This window comes from Podarcis gaigeae (assembly GCF_964106915.1).
Source record: "Podarcis gaigeae genome assembly, chromosome: 1".
Classification (NCBI taxonomy): Eukaryota; Metazoa; Chordata; class Lepidosauria; order Squamata; family Lacertidae; genus Podarcis; species Podarcis gaigeae.
In genome coordinates, this window is record NC_139678.1 from 117,409,288 (window position 1) to 117,432,361 (window position 23,074).

At 47.4% G+C, this 23,074-nt stretch overlaps 1 protein-coding gene and 1 long non-coding RNA gene across 2 annotated transcripts; one reads left to right on the forward strand and one right to left on the reverse strand.

The window, feature by feature from the left end:
* The first annotated feature begins 15,685 nt into the window (after positions 1–15,685).
* Positions 15,686–20,116, forward strand: DLX2 (distal-less homeobox 2). The gene is made up of 3 exons (XM_083729300.1): positions 15,686–16,491; positions 17,006–17,193; positions 18,583–20,116. The coding sequence occupies exons 1-3, from the start codon at positions 16,098–16,100 to the stop codon at positions 18,976–18,978; spliced, it is 978 nt and encodes a 325-aa protein (XP_083585426.1). The 5' UTR covers positions 15,686–16,097; the 3' UTR covers positions 18,979–20,116.
* Positions 19,686–21,284, reverse strand: LOC310840129. Its single transcript, XR_014561826.1, has 2 exons — positions 20,477–21,284; positions 19,686–19,999 (listed from the first exon to the last, which is right to left on the reverse strand). It is a non-coding gene; the product is annotated as an uncharacterized lncRNA (long non-coding RNA).
* Between the last annotated feature and the right edge of the window lie 1,790 nt (positions 21,285–23,074).

The following is a 23,074-nucleotide window of genomic DNA, read 5'->3' on the forward strand; positions in this document are numbered from 1 at the left end:
TTTCCCATACTATTTGGTACCATTGGTCCATGCTTACTCCTGACAAGTCTTTCCAATGTCTGGTTATGGTGTTTCTGGCTGCTGAAAGTAGGTGGGTTATGAGTTCTTTGTGGTGTAAATGGGCATTGTTGTCTTGGAAGATGTTTAGTAGGGCCACAGCAAGTTAATTCTTGCTGAGACTCTCTCAACCCACTCCTAACTCTCTCCTCACCTCTACTGAAATCTGCATTGTCATCGTTGACTTTTCAAAAGCCACTTACAACACAGTCATGGAGCTAGCATAAAAACAACCCGTTGCATGAAACATTCAGACTTAAGTGTCACACACTAATCTGCAGATTGCCAGGGATTTCAGTTATATCTCTTTCCTACAACATGTGAAGTCAGTAAGAGTTGTTTTCAAGAATTAACATTTTTAGATTTTATTCTGAAGAGCCAAATGCCGCAACAATTAAGCAACCTTAAGTGTCTGGTAATGCAACCTTTGCATCTACCCAGTTAAGAAGCCTCAGTAAATGTTAAAGCCAATTAAAGCTTCTGTTTCTTCAGGGCAGAGGATCAGAGTTCAAAAAAAGATCAAGGTCCAAAAGCAAAACTATAAAATACATGGAGGTACGAAGGACATTTCAAACACTTTGTTGTTGTTGTTTAGTCGTTTAGTCGTGTCCGACTCTTTGTGACCCCATGGACCAGAGCACGTCAGGCCCTCCTGTCTTCCACTGCCTCCTGCAGTTTGGTCAAACTCATGCTGGCAGCTTCAAGAACACTGTCCAACCATCTCATCCTCTGTCATCCCCTTCTCCTTGTGCCCTCAATCTTTTCCAACATCAGGGTCTTTTCCAGGGAGTCTTCTATTCTCATGAGGTGGCCAAAGTATTGGAGCCTCAGCTTCAGGATCTGTCCTTCCAGTGAGCACTCAGGGCTGATTTCCTTCAGAATGGATAGGTTTGATCTTCTTGCAGTCCATGGGACTCCATGGGACTTCTTGCAGTCCATGGAACTTTTTGCAGTCCATGGACCTCCTCCAGCACCATAATTCAAAAGCATCAATTCTTCGGCGATCAGCCTTATTTATGGTCCAGCTCTCACTTCTATACATCACTCATGGGACAACCATAGCTTTAACTATACGGACCTTTGTTGGCAAGGTGATGTCTCTGCTTTTTAAGATGCTGTCTAGGTTTGTCATTGCTTTTCTCCCAAGAAGCAGGAGTCTTTTAATTTCATGACTGCTGTCACCATCTGCAGTGATCATGGAGCCCAAGAAAGTAAATCTCTCACTGCCTCCATTTCTTCCCCTTCTATTTGCCAGGAGGGGATGGGCCAGTGGCCATGATCTTTGTTTTTTTTGGGGGGGTGGGGTGGGGTTGGTAACTTGCAAAATGCAAAGGGCAGGGTTGTACACAGCAATTAACTCTTCTTGTATGGATAGTTTTCAAAACTTCCTGGCCTTCCTGCATTGCCAAAGGACGCCAAGGCATCTTCCACAGAACCCCAACATAAAATCATAGAATTGTAGAATTGGGAAGGGATCCTAAGGGTCATTTAGTCCAACCCAATCTTGCACAGGATTTTGGTGCCTGATCTCCACTTACAAAGGACGCTCATCATTGTTCCATTTGAACAAAGTGCACAATTTAGAATGGAACCCACACAATCACTGCAGGAGGAACTTCATAGGGACAGACAATATATTTTTTCTAGAAAAAGTGCCTGACATTTGTCATCTTTTCACTGAGGATTCTCTGATAGCTCCATTAAGAAAAAAAACCCTCAAAAGTTTCTCCAAACACAATCTCTCCTCTCAACTTAGTTTGAAAACTTTAACCAACATGTAAATGCCACAGAGGATAACTCACAAGATCAGGATAATAATAATAATAATAATAATAATAATAATAATAATAATTCCAGTTACAGATAGGTAGCCGTGTTGGTCTGCCATAGTCAAAACAAAACAAAATCCTTCCAGTAGCACCTTAAAGACCAACTAAGTCAGTTCTTGGTATGAGCTTTCGTGTGCACACGAAAGCTCATACCAAGAACTGACTTAGTTGGTCTTTAAGGTGCTACTGGAAGGATTTTGTTTTTGTTTTAATAATAATAATAATAATAATAATAATAATAATAATAATAATAATAATAATAATTTATTATTTGTACCCCGCCCATCTGGCTGGGCTTCCCCAGCCACTCTGCGCGGCTTCCAACAAAGATTAAAAATACATCAAAATGTCACACATTAAAAACTTCCCTGAACAGGGCTGCCTTCAGATGTCTTCTAAATGTCAGGTAGTTGTTGTTCTCTTTGACATCTGATGGGAGGGCGTTCCACAGGGCGCCACTACCGAGAAGGCCCTCTGCTTGGTTCCCCATAGCTTTGCTTCTCACAGTGAGGGAACTGCCAGAAGGCCCTCGGCACTGGACCTCAGTGTCCAGGCAGAACAATGGGGGTGGAGACACTCCTTCAGGTATACTGGGCTGAGGCCATCTGGGGCTTTGAAGGTCAACACCAATACTTTGAATTGTACAAACACACCTTTGCTTGCACACCTAAGCCATTATGATAATTCATATCAATTGAATTCTGCTGTTTGAGTATTTTGTACTGCATTTGCACCATACTGATTTTACTCCTTCTGCATTCCAGTATACAGCTACAACCTGGATGGCAAGCCCTCCAACATTTCTCAGATGAAAATAGGGACATCACGTTCCACAATGATAATTTTACTACTTATATCTCACACATCTTACTGGGCTGCCCCAGTAAGCTATGATAAACTAACCAGAACCTTAGGGATAAAAAGGTAAAGGAACCCCTGACCATTAGGTCCAGTCATGGCCGACTCTGGGGTTGTGGCGTTCATCTCGCTTTATTGGCTGAGGGAGCCGGCGTACAGCTTCCGGGTCATGTGGCCAGCATGACTAAGCCGCTTCTGGCGAACCAGAGCAGCGCACGGAAACGCCGTTTACCTTCCCGCCGGAGCAGTACCTATTTATCTACTTGCACTCTGACGTGCTTTTGAACTGCTAGGTTGGCAGGAGCAGGGACCGAGCAACGGGAGCTCACCGCATTGCGGGGATTCGAACCGCCGACCTTCTGATCGGCAATTCCTAGGCTCTGTGGTTTAACCCACAGCGCCACCCACGTCCCTTAACCTTAGGGATAAGAGAGAATATATTATAAGCAATACAATGAAACAAAGTCCTGAAGAAGCAAGAAGTTCTCCTTGCACTGAATTGGTTCCCTTGCAAGGATCTTCCCCATTCAGAAGCCCATATGCATATGAATAAACAAATGTCCCCAATTGCCTAGCATGGGAGCCAAGCAAATGCCCACCTTCATTTGATACCCCTTCCACCAATTGCAATGCCAAGTGAATTTAAATGCAAACCGGACAGAGTTCGTTCTTTGTAAGAGCATAGCAGCACCTGCCCCACAGAGCAATAAAACTAAGCGAATGCTGCCCAGGGCGCATGGGAGAAGCTTTGATCTGCTGGATAAATGCCACAGCAGATGTACTAGCATGAGCCAATAGCGACCCCCAGTGGTTGATTGGATTACCTCCACACAGAGACAGGGGAGCCGCTCAAAAATCACCAGGTAGCGCGCAAGCTTTTGAGTTCTGCAGGGCTCTTCTTCAGAGCAAAAACAAAAAGGGGGAGCAAGGGCAGCTGCCAGTAGGCAGCCACTGAGTGGAGTTCCACCGCCGACTTTTTTAAATTCAAAAAATTTTAGCTAGTGTGCAAAACAGAATCAAGCAACCAGCATTGGGAGTGGGGTTAGTACCCAGGATCTGTTTCGCTGGAATGAGATCACGATAGTCTTTGGCACTTTTGTGATACTTGATTTGACTCATACCTATAGGCAGGTGAGCACAGTGGAGTTGCAGCTTAACTCCCCAGATGTCCCAAAGATGACTGCTCCTCATCAGATTTCTAGAGTCCAGCAGCCAGCCTCCGAAATACTGTGAGCTTCCAGAGTCTAAAACACAGCCTCTTTTCCTAACTGTGTGCGACCCCAAAACTGTCAGTCTACTGTTCTCTGTCAGATTAACAAGAAGCCCAGTGACATCACCTCCACTCAGGAGAGAGAGTCAGAAACCTGTGTCTTTGATTGTCATACTGGCTATCATCTTCTTGAAGTGTCTGTAGCTGTTTAGCACTGGTCCTAAAAGATCTACACTGGCTCCCAGTATGTTTCCAAGCACAATTCAAAGCGTTGGATTTAAAGCCCTAAAATGGCCTCAGCCCTGTATACCTGAAGGAGCGTCTCCACCCCCATCGTTCAGCCTGGACACTGAGGTCCAGCTCCAAGGGCCTTCTGACGGTTCCCTCGATGTGAGAAATGTGGTTACAGGGAACCAGGCAGAGGGCCTTCTCGGTAGTGGCACCTGCCCTGTGGAACGCCTTCCCATCAGATGTCAAGGAAATAAACAACTACCTGATTTTTAGAAGGCAACTGAAGGCAGCCTTGTTCAGGGAAGTTTTTAGTGTGTGGTGTTGTATTGTGCTTTTACTATTTTTTGTTGGGAGCTGCCCAGAGTGGCTGGGACAAACCAGTCAGAGGAGTGGTGGCGAGTGTTGTTGTTGTTGTTATCAATACCGTCCTGCTGGGCACAGGATCAGTGGTGGATTTTGTCCCAATGGCAATAGCACCTCCTGGGCTAGCCTATGCAAAAATGACCTGGCCAAGCTAGGCCATTAAGAAACAATAAAGGACCATTGAGGATCATTGGCATTGCAAGAGAACTGTCCTCCCCCCTTGCCCTGAGGTGTGAACAGAGACTGGGGGTCAGAAAGGTTGCCAGGGTAACTGGGAGTGAGGTGACAGGAAAAGAGATTTTTGAGCAAGGGTTGCTGGATAGAAGAAGGAAAGAAGAAAGATTGGGACCCATCTTGGGAAGGCCGGCCGGGAGAGATGGCTTGGGCTCCTGGGTTGCCCTACTGTGGAGGAAAAGCCCCTCTTAAAATGACCATGCTGTAAGCTCTGGGCTCCCTCCATGTGGACTGAAGGTGTAAATAGGGGTGGATCTATGCACAGGGGAGGGAGGGGAGGACCAACTATAAATAAGTCAGAAAAGAAAGGGGGAAAAACATTATGTAAAAATCACATAGAAAATTTGTTTGCTCTCTGGCGCCATCTGGTGTTGCATGTTTATAACAAATTCAAAATGTTGGGTTTTTTACTAATGTAGCTGAGTCCTTGATGAATAAACCATAAAGCTATGATAGTCTCCACCATGTCTTAATTCTCCAAAGGACCACAGGTCCTGGGTGAGTACCTGGAACCCCTTGGAATCTTACTGCCCGGCAGAGAGTGGAGGTGACACCCGCCTTTTGTAACAATATTTATTGCATTTGCACTATCCATTACTTTCAAAGCAGAGGTGCAAGCCTCTTCAATTGTACTGACTCAATAGCCAGTGTTAGGTTCCTGCCCTAAGTAAGGAGCTGATAACAAATCTAGAGTAGCCTGCTCCATTAGGTAAAGGTGAAGGTAAAGGTAAATCTAAAGGACCCCTTGATGGTTAAGTCCAGTCAAAGGTGACTATGGGGTGCAGTGCTCATCTCGCTTTCAGGCCAAAGGAGCTGGCGTTTCTCCACAGACAGCTTTCCGGGTCACGTGGCCAGCATGTCTAAACCATTTCTGGCACAACAGGACACCATGATGGAAACCAGAGCGCACGGAAATGCCATTTACCTTTCCACTATAGCAGTATCTATTTATCTACTTGCACTGGTGTGCTTTCGAACTGCTAGGTTGGCAGGAGCTGGGACAGAGCAATGGGAGCTCACTCTGTTGCAGGGATACAAACTGCCAACCTACTGATCAGCAAGACCAAGAGGCTCACTGGTTTAGACCACAGCACCACCCAGCAGCAGAGCATATGCCCGTGCTCCCAAGGGGGCATGGCACACTCCCAAGGAGGGCATGGCTCAGAGGTTGCCCTCCCAGGCGCGGCATAGCTGCTTGGGTGCCCAGAGTGGTGCGCGCACCCTGCAGCCGGGGCCGGAGCGAGACGCCCGTGGCGGACATTCAGCACACCACCCGCCCATGGCTCCCAAGGCCCACCCAAGCTGTCAAAACAAAGGGGGAAAGGGGGAAGGCTGCTGGCAAAGCGGTGCAGCTCCCCTCCTTACCCCAGTGGCTCGGGGTAGGCTTGGGAGTCGCGGGCGGGCAGCGTGCCAAATGTCACCCCCCTCAGTGAGGGCACCCAGGGCAGACCGCCCCCACCGCCCCCCTTCCTACACCCCTGGCACCACCCACGTCCTAACAGTGCATATAAGAGTATATAAGTTTACTCAGGTGTGGTTTGCAAAAGGACCACAGGAATTGTTCAAGGAACTGGGGGCAAGAAGTAATAATCCAAAAACAGAACACCAAGGATAGAGCATGCACAATAAACGTGGTATGCTGGCTGTCAGCTGGAAAGAAAAAGAGGAAGGATAGGGGAGATCAAAATGGAGTCTCCTGAAGGGGTATGAGGCGGATTGGCTCAAACCTAATAAGAGCATTCCTGTTAAGAGGTGAGGATACACTGCAGTATTTGTTGCAGGACCCCCCTTGTAGAGTCTTCCTAACCATTTTTTTTAACTCACTAAAGTGTGAATTTAACTCACTAAAGTGTGAATTTCGGGACGCAGGTGACGCTGTGGGTTAAAGCCTCAGCGCCTAGGACTTGCCGATCGAAAGGTCGGTGGGTCGAATCCCTGCGGCGGGGTGCGCTCCCGCTGCTCGGTCCCAGCGCCTGCCAACCTAGCAGTTCGAAAGCACCTCCAGGTGCAAGTAGATAAATAGGGACCGCTTACCAGCGGGAAGGTAAACGGCGTTTCCGTGTGCGGCTCTGGCTCGCCAGAGCAGCGATGTCACGCTGGCCACGTGACCCGGAAGTGTCTCCGGACAGCGCTGGCCCCTGGCCTCTTGAGTGAGATGGGCGCACAACCCCAGAGTCTGTCAAGACTGGCCCGTACGGGCAGGGGTACCTTTACCTTTACCTTTAAAGTGTGAATTGGTATTTTGGAGTAAACTGCTGCAGGAAGTGGGTTTCAGCTACAAGAATTTTCTGCAATACAATGGTACCTCGGGTTACATACGCTTCAGGTTACATACGCTTCAGGTTACAGACACTGCTAACCCAGAAATAGTGCTTCAGGTTAAGAATTTTGCTTCAGGATGAGAACAGAAATCGTGCTCCGGCAGCGCGGCATTAGCTAAAGTGGTGCTTCAGGTTAAGAACAGTTTCAGATTAAGTACGGACCTCCGGAACGAATTAAGTACTTAACCCGAGGTACCACTGTACATAATCCATATTTGGAAGGGAATGGGACCATGCATAAGAACTATTTTTTAAAAAATGCAACCATTTGCCCATAGAAGAAACCCAGAATATACCATCAGACCCTCTCTGTGCAAATAGCACTTAGCATTATTGCAAGAGCACACGGACCACACAATGACAGGCTACAGGGCCTGGTCACTGTGTGGCAGCTCATTTTGCCTTGATAACTGGCTAAAAACCAAAGCAACTCTCACCAATTTATCTGTTGAAGTTCTGCTAATGGATTGTTGACCCAGACTAGATCAACCGCTGTCATGAACTGGCTTGACGCAGAGGAATGGTGGGAGGAACCAGCTGGGGAACCCCCAAGGGAAGAAGTCTCAGACCCCAGGGATTGGTGGTGGGGTGACGATGAGTGGTCAAAGAGAGAAGACTCGGAAGAGGAGGTGTCAGAAGTTGAAGAGGTAACAGGGCTTAGTGAGCAGGGGGAGTCTGTGCTAGAGAGAAGTCTGGAATCAGAAGCAGAAGATGAAACAGGAAAGTGGGAAGAGGAAAGCCAAGAGGCAGAGATGAGTCTGGCTGGTGAAGTCACAGGTGTCTCCCCCTGTGACAAGCTCCCCTCCACCCCCATCTCCCAGAACCAGAAAAGACATGCAGGCCGCATGCAGACACAGTCTCCGATTGCTTGGGGAAAGCCCTGGAGAGGAGGAGACTCAGACGGCTTTGGGGAGACAGGGGTTTTCAGTCTCAGCAACTGATTCATGGGGTAAGGCCTACCAGAGATGAGCTGCTGTGCTCATTTAGGCCTGACACTGTGAAGATTGTGTTTTTGCTCATGAAGAGTTAACTCCAACTTTGAACACTGTGATTTACTGCCGGCTCACTCTTTGACGACCACATACGAAAATGTGAATGAACCCTTAAACATACCTTTATTTTACTACCACTCCATTCACTTCAGAAACCCAAGTCGACAACAGAAGGGAAAGCGAGAATCATGTGCTGTAGAATGATGCTGTAGGATGATTTCGAAGCACTTTGGTGACTCATAAGCAGCTGGCTTGTAAACAACTTGGATCAACCTTCTCAATGCTGCCTTTAATGAATGCTGACTGTTCTCTTAGTGGTGAGCACAGTCAATCAGGAGTGTCCACAGCTCTCTTACGAACGTATTCTGTTTATGGCTATATCAACGCCAAAAAATAATAATCCTGAAATCAGGCAAGCTGAATGATTCAGGCTAACCCTTAGCGTATTTAAAAAATAAAACACACACATATATTTGATATTACTTAAATTAACCATGTGGTTACTCATCAACTCTAAACAGAGTCAAGTGGTTTTGAATCAATTACAATTCAACTTTCCAGGCATGAATCCCAGTTTTTAAGACTATGAAATGTGGCCTGCAGCAGATATCAAGCCAAGAGTTTGATGGTGACATTTAACTTTTAGGACTTGGCTACAAAAAACAGTGTTTTAAATGCGTCGTTTAACATGCAACACCACCCGGAGCTGTAGAGCACAAAACCTTTCTATGCGATTTTACAAAGAGTTTTTTCCCGCTTTCGTTATAACAATTTAATTTCTGACTTTTTTATAGCGTTCTTCTGCTGTGTGTAGATCCACCCTTAGTTCTTGGTGATGCAACATCCAGCATATACTTTGCAACATCCGAAGTGCAGTTTTGAGTGCAGAGCTGATTTTCTGCATTCAAGCTGAAAACACTTAAAATCTCTGGACAGATGGAAGTGAATATTGTCTCCTCATATTTTGGGGTGCCTGAGCAATCCCTCTGAACATTTTTGAACTAACACTAGGGCACAAACAACTGAGAAATCATAAGCCTATGTCTAATCAACACTAGATTCAAGCAAAATAAATAAATAAATGCTGAGCTGGCACAAGGGAAATTGGCATGACTTTTCCACCATGCTTTATACTTATTTGACTTTAAAATAAAATGCAAGCAACACGCTGCATTTCTAAAGCCCAGCAATGGCCCTGCAATAATCATAGGCTTCTGTTACACCAGACGCGGGTGGCGCTGTGGGTTAAACCACAGAGCCTAGGACCAGCCGATCAGAAGGTTGGCGGTTCAAATCCCCGCGATGGGGTGAGCTCCCGTTGTTCAGTCCCAGCCCACCCAGCAGTTCGAAAGCACGTCAAAGTGCAAGTAGATAAATAGGTACCATACTGGCGGGAAGGTAAACAGCGTTTCCGTGCGCTGCTCTGGTTCTCCAGAAGCGGCTTAGTCATGCTGGCCACATGACCCAGGAGCTGTAAACCGGCTCCCTCAGCCAATAAAGCGAGATGAGCGCTGCAACCCCAGAGTCGGCCACTGTGGGGATACTGCCAGGGAGACAGAGTACATCATGGTTCCACGTTGCCTCCGGACGATCCATCGATCTCCCGTAGATACAGTATCAGTCAATTAGCGACACGAAGCTTCAGAAATAGCTTGCCACATTCCAGGGCTTGTGCACGCTCTATCAGCAGAGTTCGCACAATGAAAGGCGCACTCAGGAGAGCATTATTTGTAACTTTATTCAGCGTTGATCAGAACAAAGAAAAACATGACTGCCTGCTTCGATGTCTCAGGCACAGAGAGAGAAACGAAAGCTATAGACAAAATATAAACTTCCTGTGAACAGGAAATACGCAGACTCTGTGACTCACAAAGCCTCTGGTTCGTCAGAAGTGGCTTAGTCATGCTGGCCACATGACCCAGAAGCTGTACACTGGCTCCCTCGGCCAATAAAGCGAGATGAGCGCCGCAACCCCAGAGTCGGCCACGACTGGACCTAATGGTCAGGGGTCCCTTTACCTTTACCTTATCTCTGTTACACCACAGCCTCTTAGTCAGAACTGACCAGCAGAAAAATCTGCTTGAAAGTGAGTGGCAAGTGACCCTACTGATGCTAGGACAGCAGTTATGCTTGGGTAGCATTGCTTGTCGCGAGCTTGTCTCAGAAACTTTTCTTCCTCTTGATCTTCCAGCAGATATCCCTACTCGTATCATGTCTTGAATCCACGCTGTACACTGGCTAAGTGCCAAGCAAGTGTTAAGTGTGATTCTGTACATTTCTGGCCCTGCCCACACTAGGGTCTGGGCCCACCCACTTTTGGAATGCGGCCCCTGACAGCTTTCCACTGGGACAATGTGGCCCTTGGCCTAAGAACATTTCCTCATACTTGCTGTACAGTGTGCATGCATGAATGTGGCCACAGCGACTGCAGCAATAAAATAACTTGCAAAAGCAAGGCTCTTGTGGATTTTTCCCCAGTAAAGGGTTAGATGGCTTCTTCTCTCACTATGATTTCCATCGTTCCTCCTGTTACTTAGCATATCTGAAGAATGTCATCAGCAGGCAATTTCAGGTTACTTAAGGGTCCTTTCCTACATGTTTGGTTTTCTGTCCTTTTTTTTTTAAGTTCCCCACTCCCCCAAGAATGCATCCAGATTGAAAAGAGATAGACTAGCTATATGTGTCGCCTTTCCATAGGTCACCATGGGATGCCTATATCCATGTTCCTTTTGAGATGCATAAGAATCTATGCTTCCAGGTGTCATAAGAAAGCTGCAGAGATAGTGCAGGATAGTGCGCACCCCGAAAATTATCTCTTTCAGCTTCTGCCTTCTGGAAGAAGGTACAGGGTTATAAAGACTAGGACTAGCCACCTGAGAAAGTTTCTATCCAAATACGATTTTGGTTTTAAACGCAGTGTAAGGTAGTCTCTGTGGGAGTATATTGTATTTAATTATGGGGTATCAGAGCTTTTAGGGGGCTAACCAGGCTGGGATAGCTGGGATATCAGGCTTGCTGGTTTCTGAATGTCTGATGTAGATTTTCAGTTTCGTTGTTCTATATGGGACAATGACAATAAAGATTATCGTAACGAAACAAAGCTAAACCAAGTAGAATGAAAAGTGGCGAAGGTACCTTTTATCATATGTGGTGGTCGTGTGTGAGCCCTGTGTGATCACCACAGTACCCATTTGCATTATCCTAATAACTGGCCTACATTACAGGGTTGTTGTAAGGAAAGCTGAGCCTTATGAAGTACTTTAGACTCTTAAGGAGTGTTGTAAAAATTCTGAGAGTTATTACTGAGACACTCCTGATTCTACAACCACAAAGGTGTTGTAATTGGTCGAGAACCTTAAGCTGAATCTCTTCTCCCCTTTCCCACCCACCCCCAAAAAACCAAGAAGAATTCTTTCCATGTGAATAATAATCTACCACACACGCTGCGTTCTTATGAGGAACTGGATGAGGCACCATGCATCAATAGACATCATTTTGGCCCTCTCGTCTAAGTGTATATACTGTGGCTAGAGTTGTCAAATCAGCTTGGCTAACTCATTTATGGTCTCCTGCTTCTCAGGGTGTTCAGAAATAAGTCAGCCCTTGTGGGTTCACTGTAAAAACGCAGGAGACATTTGATAACATGTTATGGAGCCATCTACTCCAGAATCTCTAAAAGCCGGATTTGTGCCAGAGGGAGGAGAAAGTCAGGGATAATTCTACACCTTGCTAAAAGAAAACGAAAGCTCATTTTACTGAAACTTCCTCATTTGACCCAATGTCCACTTTGGACAGTGTAGAACTGTAACTGATTTTATCCTCTGGTATCAATTTGATTACAAGTATTTCAAGATAGCCAGAATATGGAACACACTATGAGGAAAAGCAACACTTGTCAAGAAGCTATTTTTCAGGTTCAACTGATTTTTTTTTTTAATGAAAGAGAGATATGGTTTCTGAGAGGCCTCCCTCAAGTTACACACACCAACATGTCAAACCTTTCACAGACATGTTTATTATATAGAGTGGCTTCACACAGACACAGATCAGAGTGTTGAAATGAAATCATGGATTAGACCTGTCCATACAGTGAGCTTCCTATCTTGTTTCACCCCTTTCACTCCTCAATGGGATACCCTTTTCTTTCAAGCATGTGTTGTTGTTTAGTCGTGTCCGACTCTTCGTGACCCCATGGACCAGAGCACGCCAGGCACTCTTGTCTTCCACTGCCTCCCGCAGTTTGGTCCAACTCATGTTGGTAGCTTTGAGAACACTGTCCGACCATCTCATCCTCTGTCGTCCCCTTCTCCTTGTGCCCTCCATCTTTCCCAGCATCAGGATCTTTTCCAGGGAGTCTTCTCTTATGAGGTGGCCAAAGTATTGGGGCCTCAGCTTCAGGATCTGTCCTTCCAGTGAGAACTCAGGGCTGATTTCCTTCAGAATGGATAGGTTTGATCTTCTTGCAGTCCATGGGACTCTCAAGAGTCTCCTCCAGCACCATAATTCAAAAGCATCAATTCTTCGGCGATCAGCCTTCTTTATGGTCCAGCTCTCTCTTCCATACATCACTACTGGGAAAACCATAGCTTTAACTATATGGACCTTTGTTGGCAAGGTGATGTCTGTGCTTTTTAAGATGCTGTCTAGGTTTGTCATTGCTTTCCTCCCAAGGAGCAGGCGTCTTTTAATTTCGTGACTGCTGTCACCATCTGCAGTGATCATGGAGCCCAAGAAAGTACATTATTCTAAAAAAAATACACATTCTTTGAGGGATCCGAAGGTCCCAATGTGTTTGTTGTATCTACATTAACAGGATTTTTTAAAAAGAAAAGTTGCTTGTCCTGGGCCAAAATGACCCCTTGCCTCTTCTGACACACAAATGAAGTATTGTATAAACGGACAGGGTGGGATGGGGGTCTGTAGGTGGATTGAAAAAGCTACATTGAGTGAAGCTGAAGTATAAATCTAATCGATGACGGTGATGATGAGCAGCCAGTGATTTTGGTGCCAATTGAGGCTAAGGACAAACTGGTCCCTGGAGAGCTTAACACTTGTCTCCCAGCCTCTCCTCACTTTAATTGCCTGTGGGATGGGGAGAAGAGGGGAAAAAGAGAGAGACGGGTTTTTCCTTTTTATTTTCTCAGAATATGAGCTGCCTTTCTCATGTTTCTCAGAATATGAGCTGCCTTTCCGCTCAGCTGCTGTTGCAACAAGTCCATTCAAACCGCACAGGTCTGTTTCTTTCTTCTGAGGATTTCAGACGATGCGCGCCAGCACAGGGTTGCGGCTTTTAATTACTATTTTGCTCGGCGGGCTGACTGAAGAGACTGGCGCCCAGGTGCGATTACGCCGTCTCCTACCTGGCCTCGCGGGCGCACGGTTTCCACGCTAGGTGGCGCTAAAAGGCAAGGTCATAAACACCTCCTGTCGCCTCTCCAGTACAACATCCTTCTTCCTATGGGGTGGCAGGAATCTTATCAGACGCCGCGGGCTTTTTGTTTGTTTGTTTAATAATGGAGGCTGCCCTTGAATTAAATCTCTCAAAATATGGGGTAGCCAGGAGTGTTTTAATTTTGTTTTAAAAAATGCTGTCTACAACTATATATCATGATTATGTGTTATGTCTTTATAAATCTTGTGTTAGACGATCAGGACGTGAACTTAGTGGCTGCTGCTATTTCAAACGTTATTTCTCTGCCTAGGAACGGCTCTGCAAAGCTTATAAAGTCCAGAATTCCTTAAGGACATGGAGCCAGGAGTTTTCGCTCCACTCCGTGTGTACGGATTTGTATCATTCACTTTCAAAAACATTCTCATTTTGTTTTCCATTGGACGTCTCAAAGGATGGATTCCCCGGTTTAAATCGCACCATTTACCTGTAACATCGGGCCTTTCGTTTAACCCCCCCCTACCTTATTCAAGCGCAAAACAGCCAGTCTTTATAGATTTTATTTCCTCGCGCAACAAAACACACACACACACACAAAAACTCCTGCAATGATACTTTATGCATTATTGAGTGACGAGGGGAAATGGGAAGTGGGGCGTATTTACCACGGGTTTTAGAATCTCCGCATTTCATAGATGCAAAAGCTGTAAGCATACAGACCAATCCTTTCCTAAGAGCTGTGAAGTTGTCCTCCACCTTCGTCTCCCCCCCCCCCCCAATAACGTCAACCCTCTTTTCGCAGCTAAAGTTTAAAAGCCTATAAGCGGTGCTTTCTTCTTGGCCTTTGAAGATATCCTACTTATTCGAAGAAAGCGGGCAGGAGGACGAATAGGCCGGTATATTTCGTCTTATAATACGACGGTTACGCTCGTCGGACAACGTGGCTTAAGTATGGTTTTAGCAAACATTTATGCAGCCTAGTAAGCACATTTACAAGGGAGAAAAGCCCCCCCTGAACACAGCGATGCCTTCCTACAGATTCCAAGTAAACCCTTGCGTGGCATCCCGCTGTGTGACCTAAATCCAACTAGATCAGACTGGTCATTTTAACCTAGCAAAGGGAGACACCTTGATCATTTGACATGTTTCTGTTGTGAGCCGCCCTGGAATCTTCGGACTAAAAGCGGTACACAACTTTAACAACGAAGAAGAAGAGGAGGAGGAGGAGGAGGAGGAGGAGGAGGAGGAGGAATTTTGATTTTCTTGGTTTCTGTTCTTGTTTCCTTGTGTATTCTTGTGTCCTCCTTTTGTGTTGTGAATTGCCCTGGGATCTTCCGGTGAAGGACGGTATACAAATAATAATAATTCTGATCTTTGTTTCCATTCCTGTTTTTGTTTTGTTATGTATTCTTTTGTCCTCGTTTTTTGATTTTTGTGTTGTGAACAGCCCTGGAGTTTCCGGGTGAAGGACGGTATAAAAACTTAATAAATAACCATAATAATCTTGAGGTAGAACAAGAACCACCAAGCAAGAACCTAGCCTGACCATTCCGCGTCTTCATCACGACACACGTTTCGAATATTCCCATTTACAGCACAGCTGTCAACATTTCCCCCTTTTTAAGGGAAATTCCCTTATTCCGAATAGGATTCCTCGCAAGAAAAGGGAAAAGTTGACACAGTGGCGTAGCGTGGGGGGGTGCAGGGGGGGCCGGCCGCACCGGGCGCAACATCTGGGGGTTAAGGTTAGGGGGCGCAAATCCACGGGTTAGGGGGTGCAAATTACTTGCCTTGCCCCGGGTGCTGACAACGCACGCTACGCCACTGAGTTGACAGCTATGATTTACAGTGAGAAGACTAAACCACTGCAAAAACTATTTTCCTTCCAACTCTAACTCCACCAGACCAGCACCCCAAATCTGAGACAATTCTTCTTTTTTTGAGAGGGGTGTATTTTCCTCCTCCTCCTCCCACCCTCTCTTCCCTCTGTGTGTCACCTGCAAGGCGCCTCCACAGCCCCGGGAAGCCAAGAGGAGAAGCAGGGCGTGGGGAGAGCGCACTACAACGCGACCGGAACCTCTGGTTGGCTGTTGCTAGGTGACGTCGCCCGCCCTCACGTGACCGGTGTTAAATGCCCGCCTGACGGTGCCCAGCAGACGCAGACAATCCTAAAGCAGCTGCAGAAGCGGAGGCGTTGCTGCTGCTGCTGTTGCTTGCAGCGCGCACGGGGGGAAAAAGTCTTGTGCGCGCAAACGCGCCCTGGAGCTTTGGAGAGGCGATGGCAGCGGCGGCCTCCTGCCCGCCTCCTCGGGTGCAAAGGGATCCCCAGCAGTGATCTCTTTTCTTGGGCTTGGGGTTTCCAGTCTGCTTCAAGAAGGCGAACGCCCGGGTGTGTGAGGAGAGAGAGAGAGAGAGAGAGAGAGAGAGAGAGAAGAAAAGAAAAGAAAGAGAGGCGCGTTGTAACTTTTCCACGCGCGCCCTGTTGCCAAAGAGGAGACCTGCTTTTTCCTTCTCTCTCTCTCTCTCGTGGTCCCCCTCCCCGCTGTTGGTTTGCCCTCCTGCATCCTCGGAGCGAGGGAGGGAGGGAGCAAGGGGCGGGGAGAGAGGATCAGGATGACGGGGGTCTTTGACAGCCTCGCCTCAGATATGCATTCCAACCAGATTACCTCCAGCAGTTACCATCACCAGCAGCAGCAGCAACAACACCACCACAGCTTACACAAGCCCCAGGAGTCTCCCACGTTGCCTGTGTCCACCGCCACGGACAGCAGCTACTACACCAACCAGCAACAGCACCACGGAGGAGGAGGAGGAGGAGGAAGCGCCGGGAGCAACGCGGGCAGCGGGTCCCCGTACGCGCAGATGGGCTCCTACCAGTACCACCCGAGCGGGATCAGCGCGGTGCCTTACTCCACCAAAGCCGGCAGCTACGACCTGGGGTACTCGGCCTCTTACAGCTCCTATGCAACCTACGGGGCAAGGACGTCCCCGGTCAGCAACGATCCTGGTAAGAACCAGCTCCCTCCAGGAGGGTTGAGGGGGCGGTGGGAAATTTGCTTGGGAAAGTGTGGCGCCCTGCGCTGACTTTTCCGTCTAGCACACGCAGAAGAGGAGCAGCACGTGGTTGGTTAATAATAATAGTAACAACAACAACAACCAGTAGCGTAGCGTGGGTTGTCAGCACCCGGGGCAAGGCAAGTAATTTGCACCCCCTAACCCTAACCCCCAGATGTTGCGCCCGGTGCGGCCGGGCCCCCCCTGCACCCCCCACGCTACGCCACTGACAACAACAACTGGTTGGGTTGGAAGGTATCCTGGCAGTAGGAGCGCTCTTTCTCTCTCTCCGTTACGCGCCTGCTCTCTCCAAGGTTAGACGATTTCGGGGAGTCATGCTGAACATAGCTGCTTCTGGGAGGCAAAGCTATAATGACCCGCCACCCAGGAGAGGTTGGCATGTGGCGGTGGTGGGTGATGCCGCTGGGGGTGCCTCGTTATTCACGGTGCTTTCCCTTCCCTTGCAGCCGAGAAAGAAGAAGGCGAGCCCGAGATCCGGATAGTCAACGGCAAACCCAAGAAAGTGCGCAAGCCCAGGACGATCTACTCCAGCTTCCAGCTGGCGGCTCTGCAGCGACGCTTCCAGAAGACCCAGTACCTGGCCCTGCCCGAGAGAGCCGAGCTGGCAGCATCCCTAGGCCTCACCCAAACTCAGGTAAGGAAATAAGGCTCAGAAAAGGCTTGCACTCCGACGCGCGAAGGCTTCACGTCCGGTCCCCCCACGTTGGCTAGTTTATTGCATAGCGACCATTCCAGCCTTTTTTTGCCAGCGGCAGTCCGGAAGGTGTGGTTTTTTCCAGAGGAGGTTCATTCAAGCAGAGGTGCCCACCATCTTATTGTTGTTGGTAGTGTTTCCCTTCGTGAACGCAGAAAAGCGGGTGGCCTGTACAATGTAGACCACCTGTAGCCGGGCAGCCTTGCTCAAACGGACCGCGCAGGGGCGGCGCGACAGAAGCTACAACACGCGAAATAATTCTGTTTCAAACGTATGGGTGGGATCTTGACACAGTTAAACATTTTTAAGCCCCGTCGATCGCAGTGGGGGAAGATTTAAGCATGTCTTTGTTTCCAGTGGAAGAATTAATGTGACTTGAACGGGATCATAGGCCGGATCCTCCTTTCTGTGATCTATTCGCAGCACAGAGTTTAGGTGCGCATTGATTAAGCGCGCCTCTTTGCTTCTGGGTTTAGCTGTTAGCCTCTCTGTCTCCAACACACTCATTTCACGAAGTATCCTGTTTCATTGTACACGTGGAAGAAAAGTCACCCCTCCCCCCCTCTTTATCTGGCATCTTTCAGTAAGCAAAGTTATTCAGCGTTATTTAAACCTCCTTTCGATCTGGATGAGCAACGCAGTGCTAAGAGCACACCGAGCCTCCCTTTCTCAAAGGCTGTTAGTGCACATTTCAGAAAGGAAGACACAATATCTGGTATTGGTCAAGGAGACCAGGCGGGAATGAAACTAGGGGAAACAAAAGAATGCCATTTTAAAAGGCATCTAACATACTTGGGGCGGGGGGGACTTCTGAGAATGGCTGATATCAGAAATCCCTACCTCTAAACGCACACATCAGGACACACACACACACACACACACGACAACATCTGTGGTTACAAAGACCAACACAGCACAAGTGTCCCTCTTCTCACACGCGCAGCCTGAAAACTCAGCAAAACCCAGTAAAACTGTTTACCCTGTTATTTAAAAACCGCTCTCTCCCTCCCACGTTGCCAAACCAAACCTCACACCGAAACAGTCGGTTGATTTGCTCGTTTTCTTAGCAGCCTGCGACAGGGGGAATCCACCAGCCTGCTTTTGGAGACAGCGGTCTCCTTTCCTTCTCTCTGTGAGGGGTCTGCTTTGGGAGAAGGGCTCCTCCAGTTAAATTAAACATGGTGTGTGTGTGTGTGTGTTTTTGGGAAACTTGAAGGGGATTGTTGAAGGGGAGCTTGAAATATTGCTCTCTGGTGACCGCAAAAATTTGGTGAGAGGGGCCTGTCTCTCACTCTCGTCTCTCTTCCTGCTCCTCCTCCCTTTGTCCAGGTGAAGATCTGGTTCCAGAACCGCCGTTCCAAGTTCAAGAAGATGTGGAAAAGCGGCGAGATCCCCGCCGACCAGCACCCGGGCGGCAGCAGCTCCCCGCCTTGCTCGGCGGCGTCTCCGGCGTCGACCACGCTAGCCTGGGACTTCGCGCCGCACCCGCAGCGGATGAGCAGCGGGGGCGGAGGCGGCGGTAGCAGCGCTGGATCCAGCCCCGGCGCCCCGGGCGCGACGGCTGCTTTCCTGGGCAACTACTCGTGGTACCACCAGGCGTCGAGCGCCGCTGCTTCCCACTTGCAAGTCGCCTCCCCGATCCTGCAGCAAGCGCAGCCTCACCAACACCACCCGCACCTCCACCACCATCACGGCGCTGCTGTCAGCGCAGGGACGATTTTCTAACCCGCCGGCGCGTTCCGCCCGCGCGTTTGCCGCGCGCAACCCAGCTCCCCCAAGTGGAGTTGGAGGAGGAGGGGGAGCCCTGTTCACTCCGCGCTCCTGTCCCCAAGGGATAGAGAGGTACATACCCGGGTGCTTCGCTGGAGAACCGAGGTGCTCCCTACCCGCCCGCCCCGCTGCTACCCACTCCGGAGTTACTCCGACGCTGGTCCTTCCCAGGTGGTACTTCTTACATACCCAGCTGGGAGATGAGAGCCTTCCCTGAAGTTGGGACCGAATCAGGGCCTGTGGTTATCCTCCCGCACACACTTCAAATCAGAACACCCCTAATCCAGTAGGTGTCTTTGAAGTCGCTGGCAACATTCCCATTGACCACCATGGAATCCGGGTAAAGCTGTGCTCACAAACTCGCTCAAAAAGTCTCTACAGACTTTAAGGTTATTTCCCTCCCATCCGCTCCATCTATTCTTTGATATATCCCCTTCTCTTTTTTTACCTACCTTCTATTCTTCAAATGGGGGAGGGGAGAATACATCCTTCTTCCATTTCGCATCCAATCGCCAGTGCAGAATTTCTTATTTAATTTTTATTATTATTTTTGTAAACTTTTTATAGGTGCCTTTGCAGATGACCTCATTTTGATGTTGGGGGAAAAAAGATTAAATAATTTTTATATGTAGATATTTAAAATTAAAAAGAACCCAGCTGTGTTTAAATTATCTTTTTTTAATGTTTGCAGGACTTTTTTTTCACGAGGAAAAATATGTTTGTAATAATGCTGTTTTGTGCTGATTTCTCCCCTCCTTGGCTTCTTGGTGTAAAAAAATAAATAGAGAGGGGTGAAGAGTTGCATTCGACAGCCTGTATTTGTTTATGTTTGTAAACCAAGATCTGTTAATGCCATAGCGTCATCCTGTTTCTCTCTGAGCAGTTTCCATATCCTTTAATTATTCTGTTTGATACTTTTTCTCTTCGCTGTCAAAAAGAATAAGCTACTGAATTTTTCCCAGTTCGTCGTTAAAACCTTTAAAACATAAAAAGGTATTTTCTTGGTTATTTATTACAAAAACAAAACAAAATCTCTCGATGTTACTTTTACACTATGAAGAGATTATTTAAATAAATTATTGTTTGCACCGGAGTTTGTTCGGCCTTCGATATTATTTTTCCCCCCTCCACTTCCGACACCTACATATTCACCTAGTAGCGCAAGCCTACACGTATCTGCTCAGAAGTCCCGTTTACATCAGTGGGCTTTTCCCCCAGGTAAGTGGGTACGGGATACCAGCCTACAGGAGACCCTGTAGTGGCGTTCCACTATCCCTAACATCCACGCTGAGGGTGGTTCATTTTATTTCTTCCTACCCTTACCCAAAACTGTATGCTAGACCCGATGCAGGTTTATTCCGTTAAGAAAACTGCCTTCTTCCTAGCAGGACACCGTTTCCGACTTTGCTCAGGTCTAAAACACATCAAAGGGCTTTATTTTGGGGAGACTTACTCAGTTTTCCGTCGCTGCCGCCACGGTACTTGTTGCGCACCAACTGACCTAGAGCATCCTTGAATTGTTGTGTAGGTGGAGAGGCAAGCCCATTCTGTGGGGCTTGGCGGTGCCCCTGCTGCTAGCCCCTCAGCCAGAAGAAGACAGGAGCCGGGGGGCAGCCTGGCCTCCGCCGCAGCCATGAATCACTCAGCACGCTCCTCCAGGCTCGCCTAGACTCGGCCCCTCCCCGCCGCTCTCTGGCGCCACAGACATTTAGGGAGTCCGGGACAGGCTCCTGGCGGCTTCCCGCGTTAGGATCCAGGCAGTGCGGCGGCAAGGCGGAGCGACTGATCCTCTTCTGGGCAGTGTTGGTAACGGATAAAAGGCAGGCACGAAGTTCCACGGCGCGCTACACTCACTATGCGCGCAGAGGGAAGGAAGGTTCCAAATGCGCTCTTCCCGTGTGCGTAAAAGCGCACCAGTGTGTGCGCTTCTGAAGGTGAAGTGTTCGTGATCTGGGATTAGCCAGCCGCCCAGAGAACAACGTCTTGGGTAGCCTGTGTAAATGGCCAAGAATGTCTCTACTTCACGAAAAATCGTGCTAACGTTTATAAATTTATTTGGCACCTTTTTTGGCACACCGTCTGCGTACATATGCACTCAGGGTGTTGACATTTTTTCGACACGTTATTTTATGCATTTAGGTGCTTTTGTTCGTCTGTTGTCCTTATAGCCCACCTTAAAGGTTCTTCCTGTGTGTGAGAACCAAATGTCACTTTTTTTCTACTGCAGAAAGTCCAGCCTTTTGGTTTAGTAAAATTCAGCATACATACATAAAGAGGGACGGAGGCCAGAATTCGATGGGAACTGCTTCTGAGTAGAAATGGCTAGGGTTGCGTTTTAAGTCGTTTGCAAGGAGAAAACAACAAAAGAGCATTGAGGCACCTGAAAGGCCAGCAGATTTATTATGGCTTATGCCCCAATGAATCTGTCAGTCTTTAAGAGTCCACAATATTCTGTTGATTGTGATTTAAAAATAAAGTAAAATAGCACAAAGACCGACTAAGAAATAGAAAAACGCAGTGGCGCAAACTAGCTGGTTTGTTACACAGCAGGGGCAACCCCCACTTCAAGATTTTGATGAAGCTAAATCAGCTAACCACCAAAGGGGCTTCAAACTTTCTTCTTGTTGTTGCTTTCAGTTGCTGACTAACATAAGACATCTTCGTCACAGGCCAGTTGTTTGTTTTTGACGTTACCACCTTGCAAATCCCGAATACATTGACTTGTCCTCCTGGACCCCACCCACAGGCCCAACTTTACACTATATAATTTATTCGTTTTAGTATTTAAGAATGGTATATAAAATGCAAAAGATGATAGATGATGATAGATAGATAGATAGATAGATAGATAGATGATAGATGATAGATAGATAGATAGATAGATAGATAGATAGATAGATAGAGATAGATAGATAGATAGATAGATAGATAGATAGATAGAGATAGATAGATAGATAGATAGATAGATAGATAGATAGATAGATAGATAGATAGATAGATAGATGATAGATAGATAGATATAGATAGATGATAGATAGATAGATGATGATGATGATAGATAGATAGATGATAGATAGATAGATAGATAGATAGATAGATAGATAGATGATAGATAGATAGATAGATAGATAGATAGATAGATAGATAGATAGATGATAGATAGATGATAGATATAACACTGATTTCATTATTCCACATTGCTTTTGTAGCCCCAGTGATTCCATTGCAGGTCCATTAGATCATGGAAGCCCTTAGCACCCCTTCCTAATGTAAGGACTAGATGCATGTACACATGCACACCCTTCTTGGTTCTCTCTTCCCCTTGTGGAAATCTGGAGCTTTCCCACCCCAATCTGACCTGTAAAAAGAAATACAGCAGGCTTCAAGGAGAGGGGGCTGCCTGTCTCTTCTGTTCTTTTTCCCCATTAGTACTGAGGTTCTTTGGGGCCCTACTCACAATTGTGCCAGCAAGGATCTTGCCCAGTGTAGGCTATTGTACCTAACAAGGAAGGCTGTTGCTTAGGAGGTGTACAGTGGTACCTCGGGTTACATACGCTTCAGGTTAGACTCTACCAACCCAGAAATAGCACCTCGGGTTAAAAACTTTGCTTCAGGATGAGAACAGAAATCGTGCAGCAGTGGCACGGCGGCAGCAGAAGGCCCCATTAGCTAAAGTAGTACCTCAGGTTATGAACAATTTCAGGTTAAGAACGGACCTCCAGAACGAATTAAGTTCTTAACCCGAGGTACTGCTGTATTAAGCAGTGATCAGCAGTGAGGATAAGGCCTTGTCTGTGGTGGCTCCCAAACTGAGGAAAGCTCTCCGCAGAGAGCCTCACCTGGTGCCATCCTTACATGTCTTTAGGCACCAGGCAAAAAACATCCTCTTTACCCATCCTCTTTATCCTTTTTTTTTTTTTTGTGCCGCAGGTGGCTTTCGGTCCCAGCTCCTGCCCACCTAGCAGTTTGAAAGCACCCCTAAGTGCAAGTAGATAAATAGGAACCGCTTTATAGCAGGAAGGTAAACGGCGTTTCCGTGTGCTGCGCTGGT

What these genes read in the sequence shown, in the direction of transcription:
- DLX2 (XM_083729300.1), top strand. Translation starts at nt 16,098, where the DNA reads ATGACGGGGGTCTTTGACAGCCTCGCCTCAGATATGCATTCCAACCAG. An exon ending in CCCGGTCAGCAACGATCCTG is followed by an intron (nt 16,492 to 17,005) that starts GTAAGAACCAGC and finishes CTTCCCTTGCAG; the next exon opens with CCGAGAAAGAAGAAGGCGAG. An exon ending in TAGGCCTCACCCAAACTCAG is followed by an intron (nt 17,194 to 18,582) that starts GTAAGGAAATAA and finishes CCCTTTGTCCAG; the next exon opens with GTGAAGATCTGGTTCCAGAA.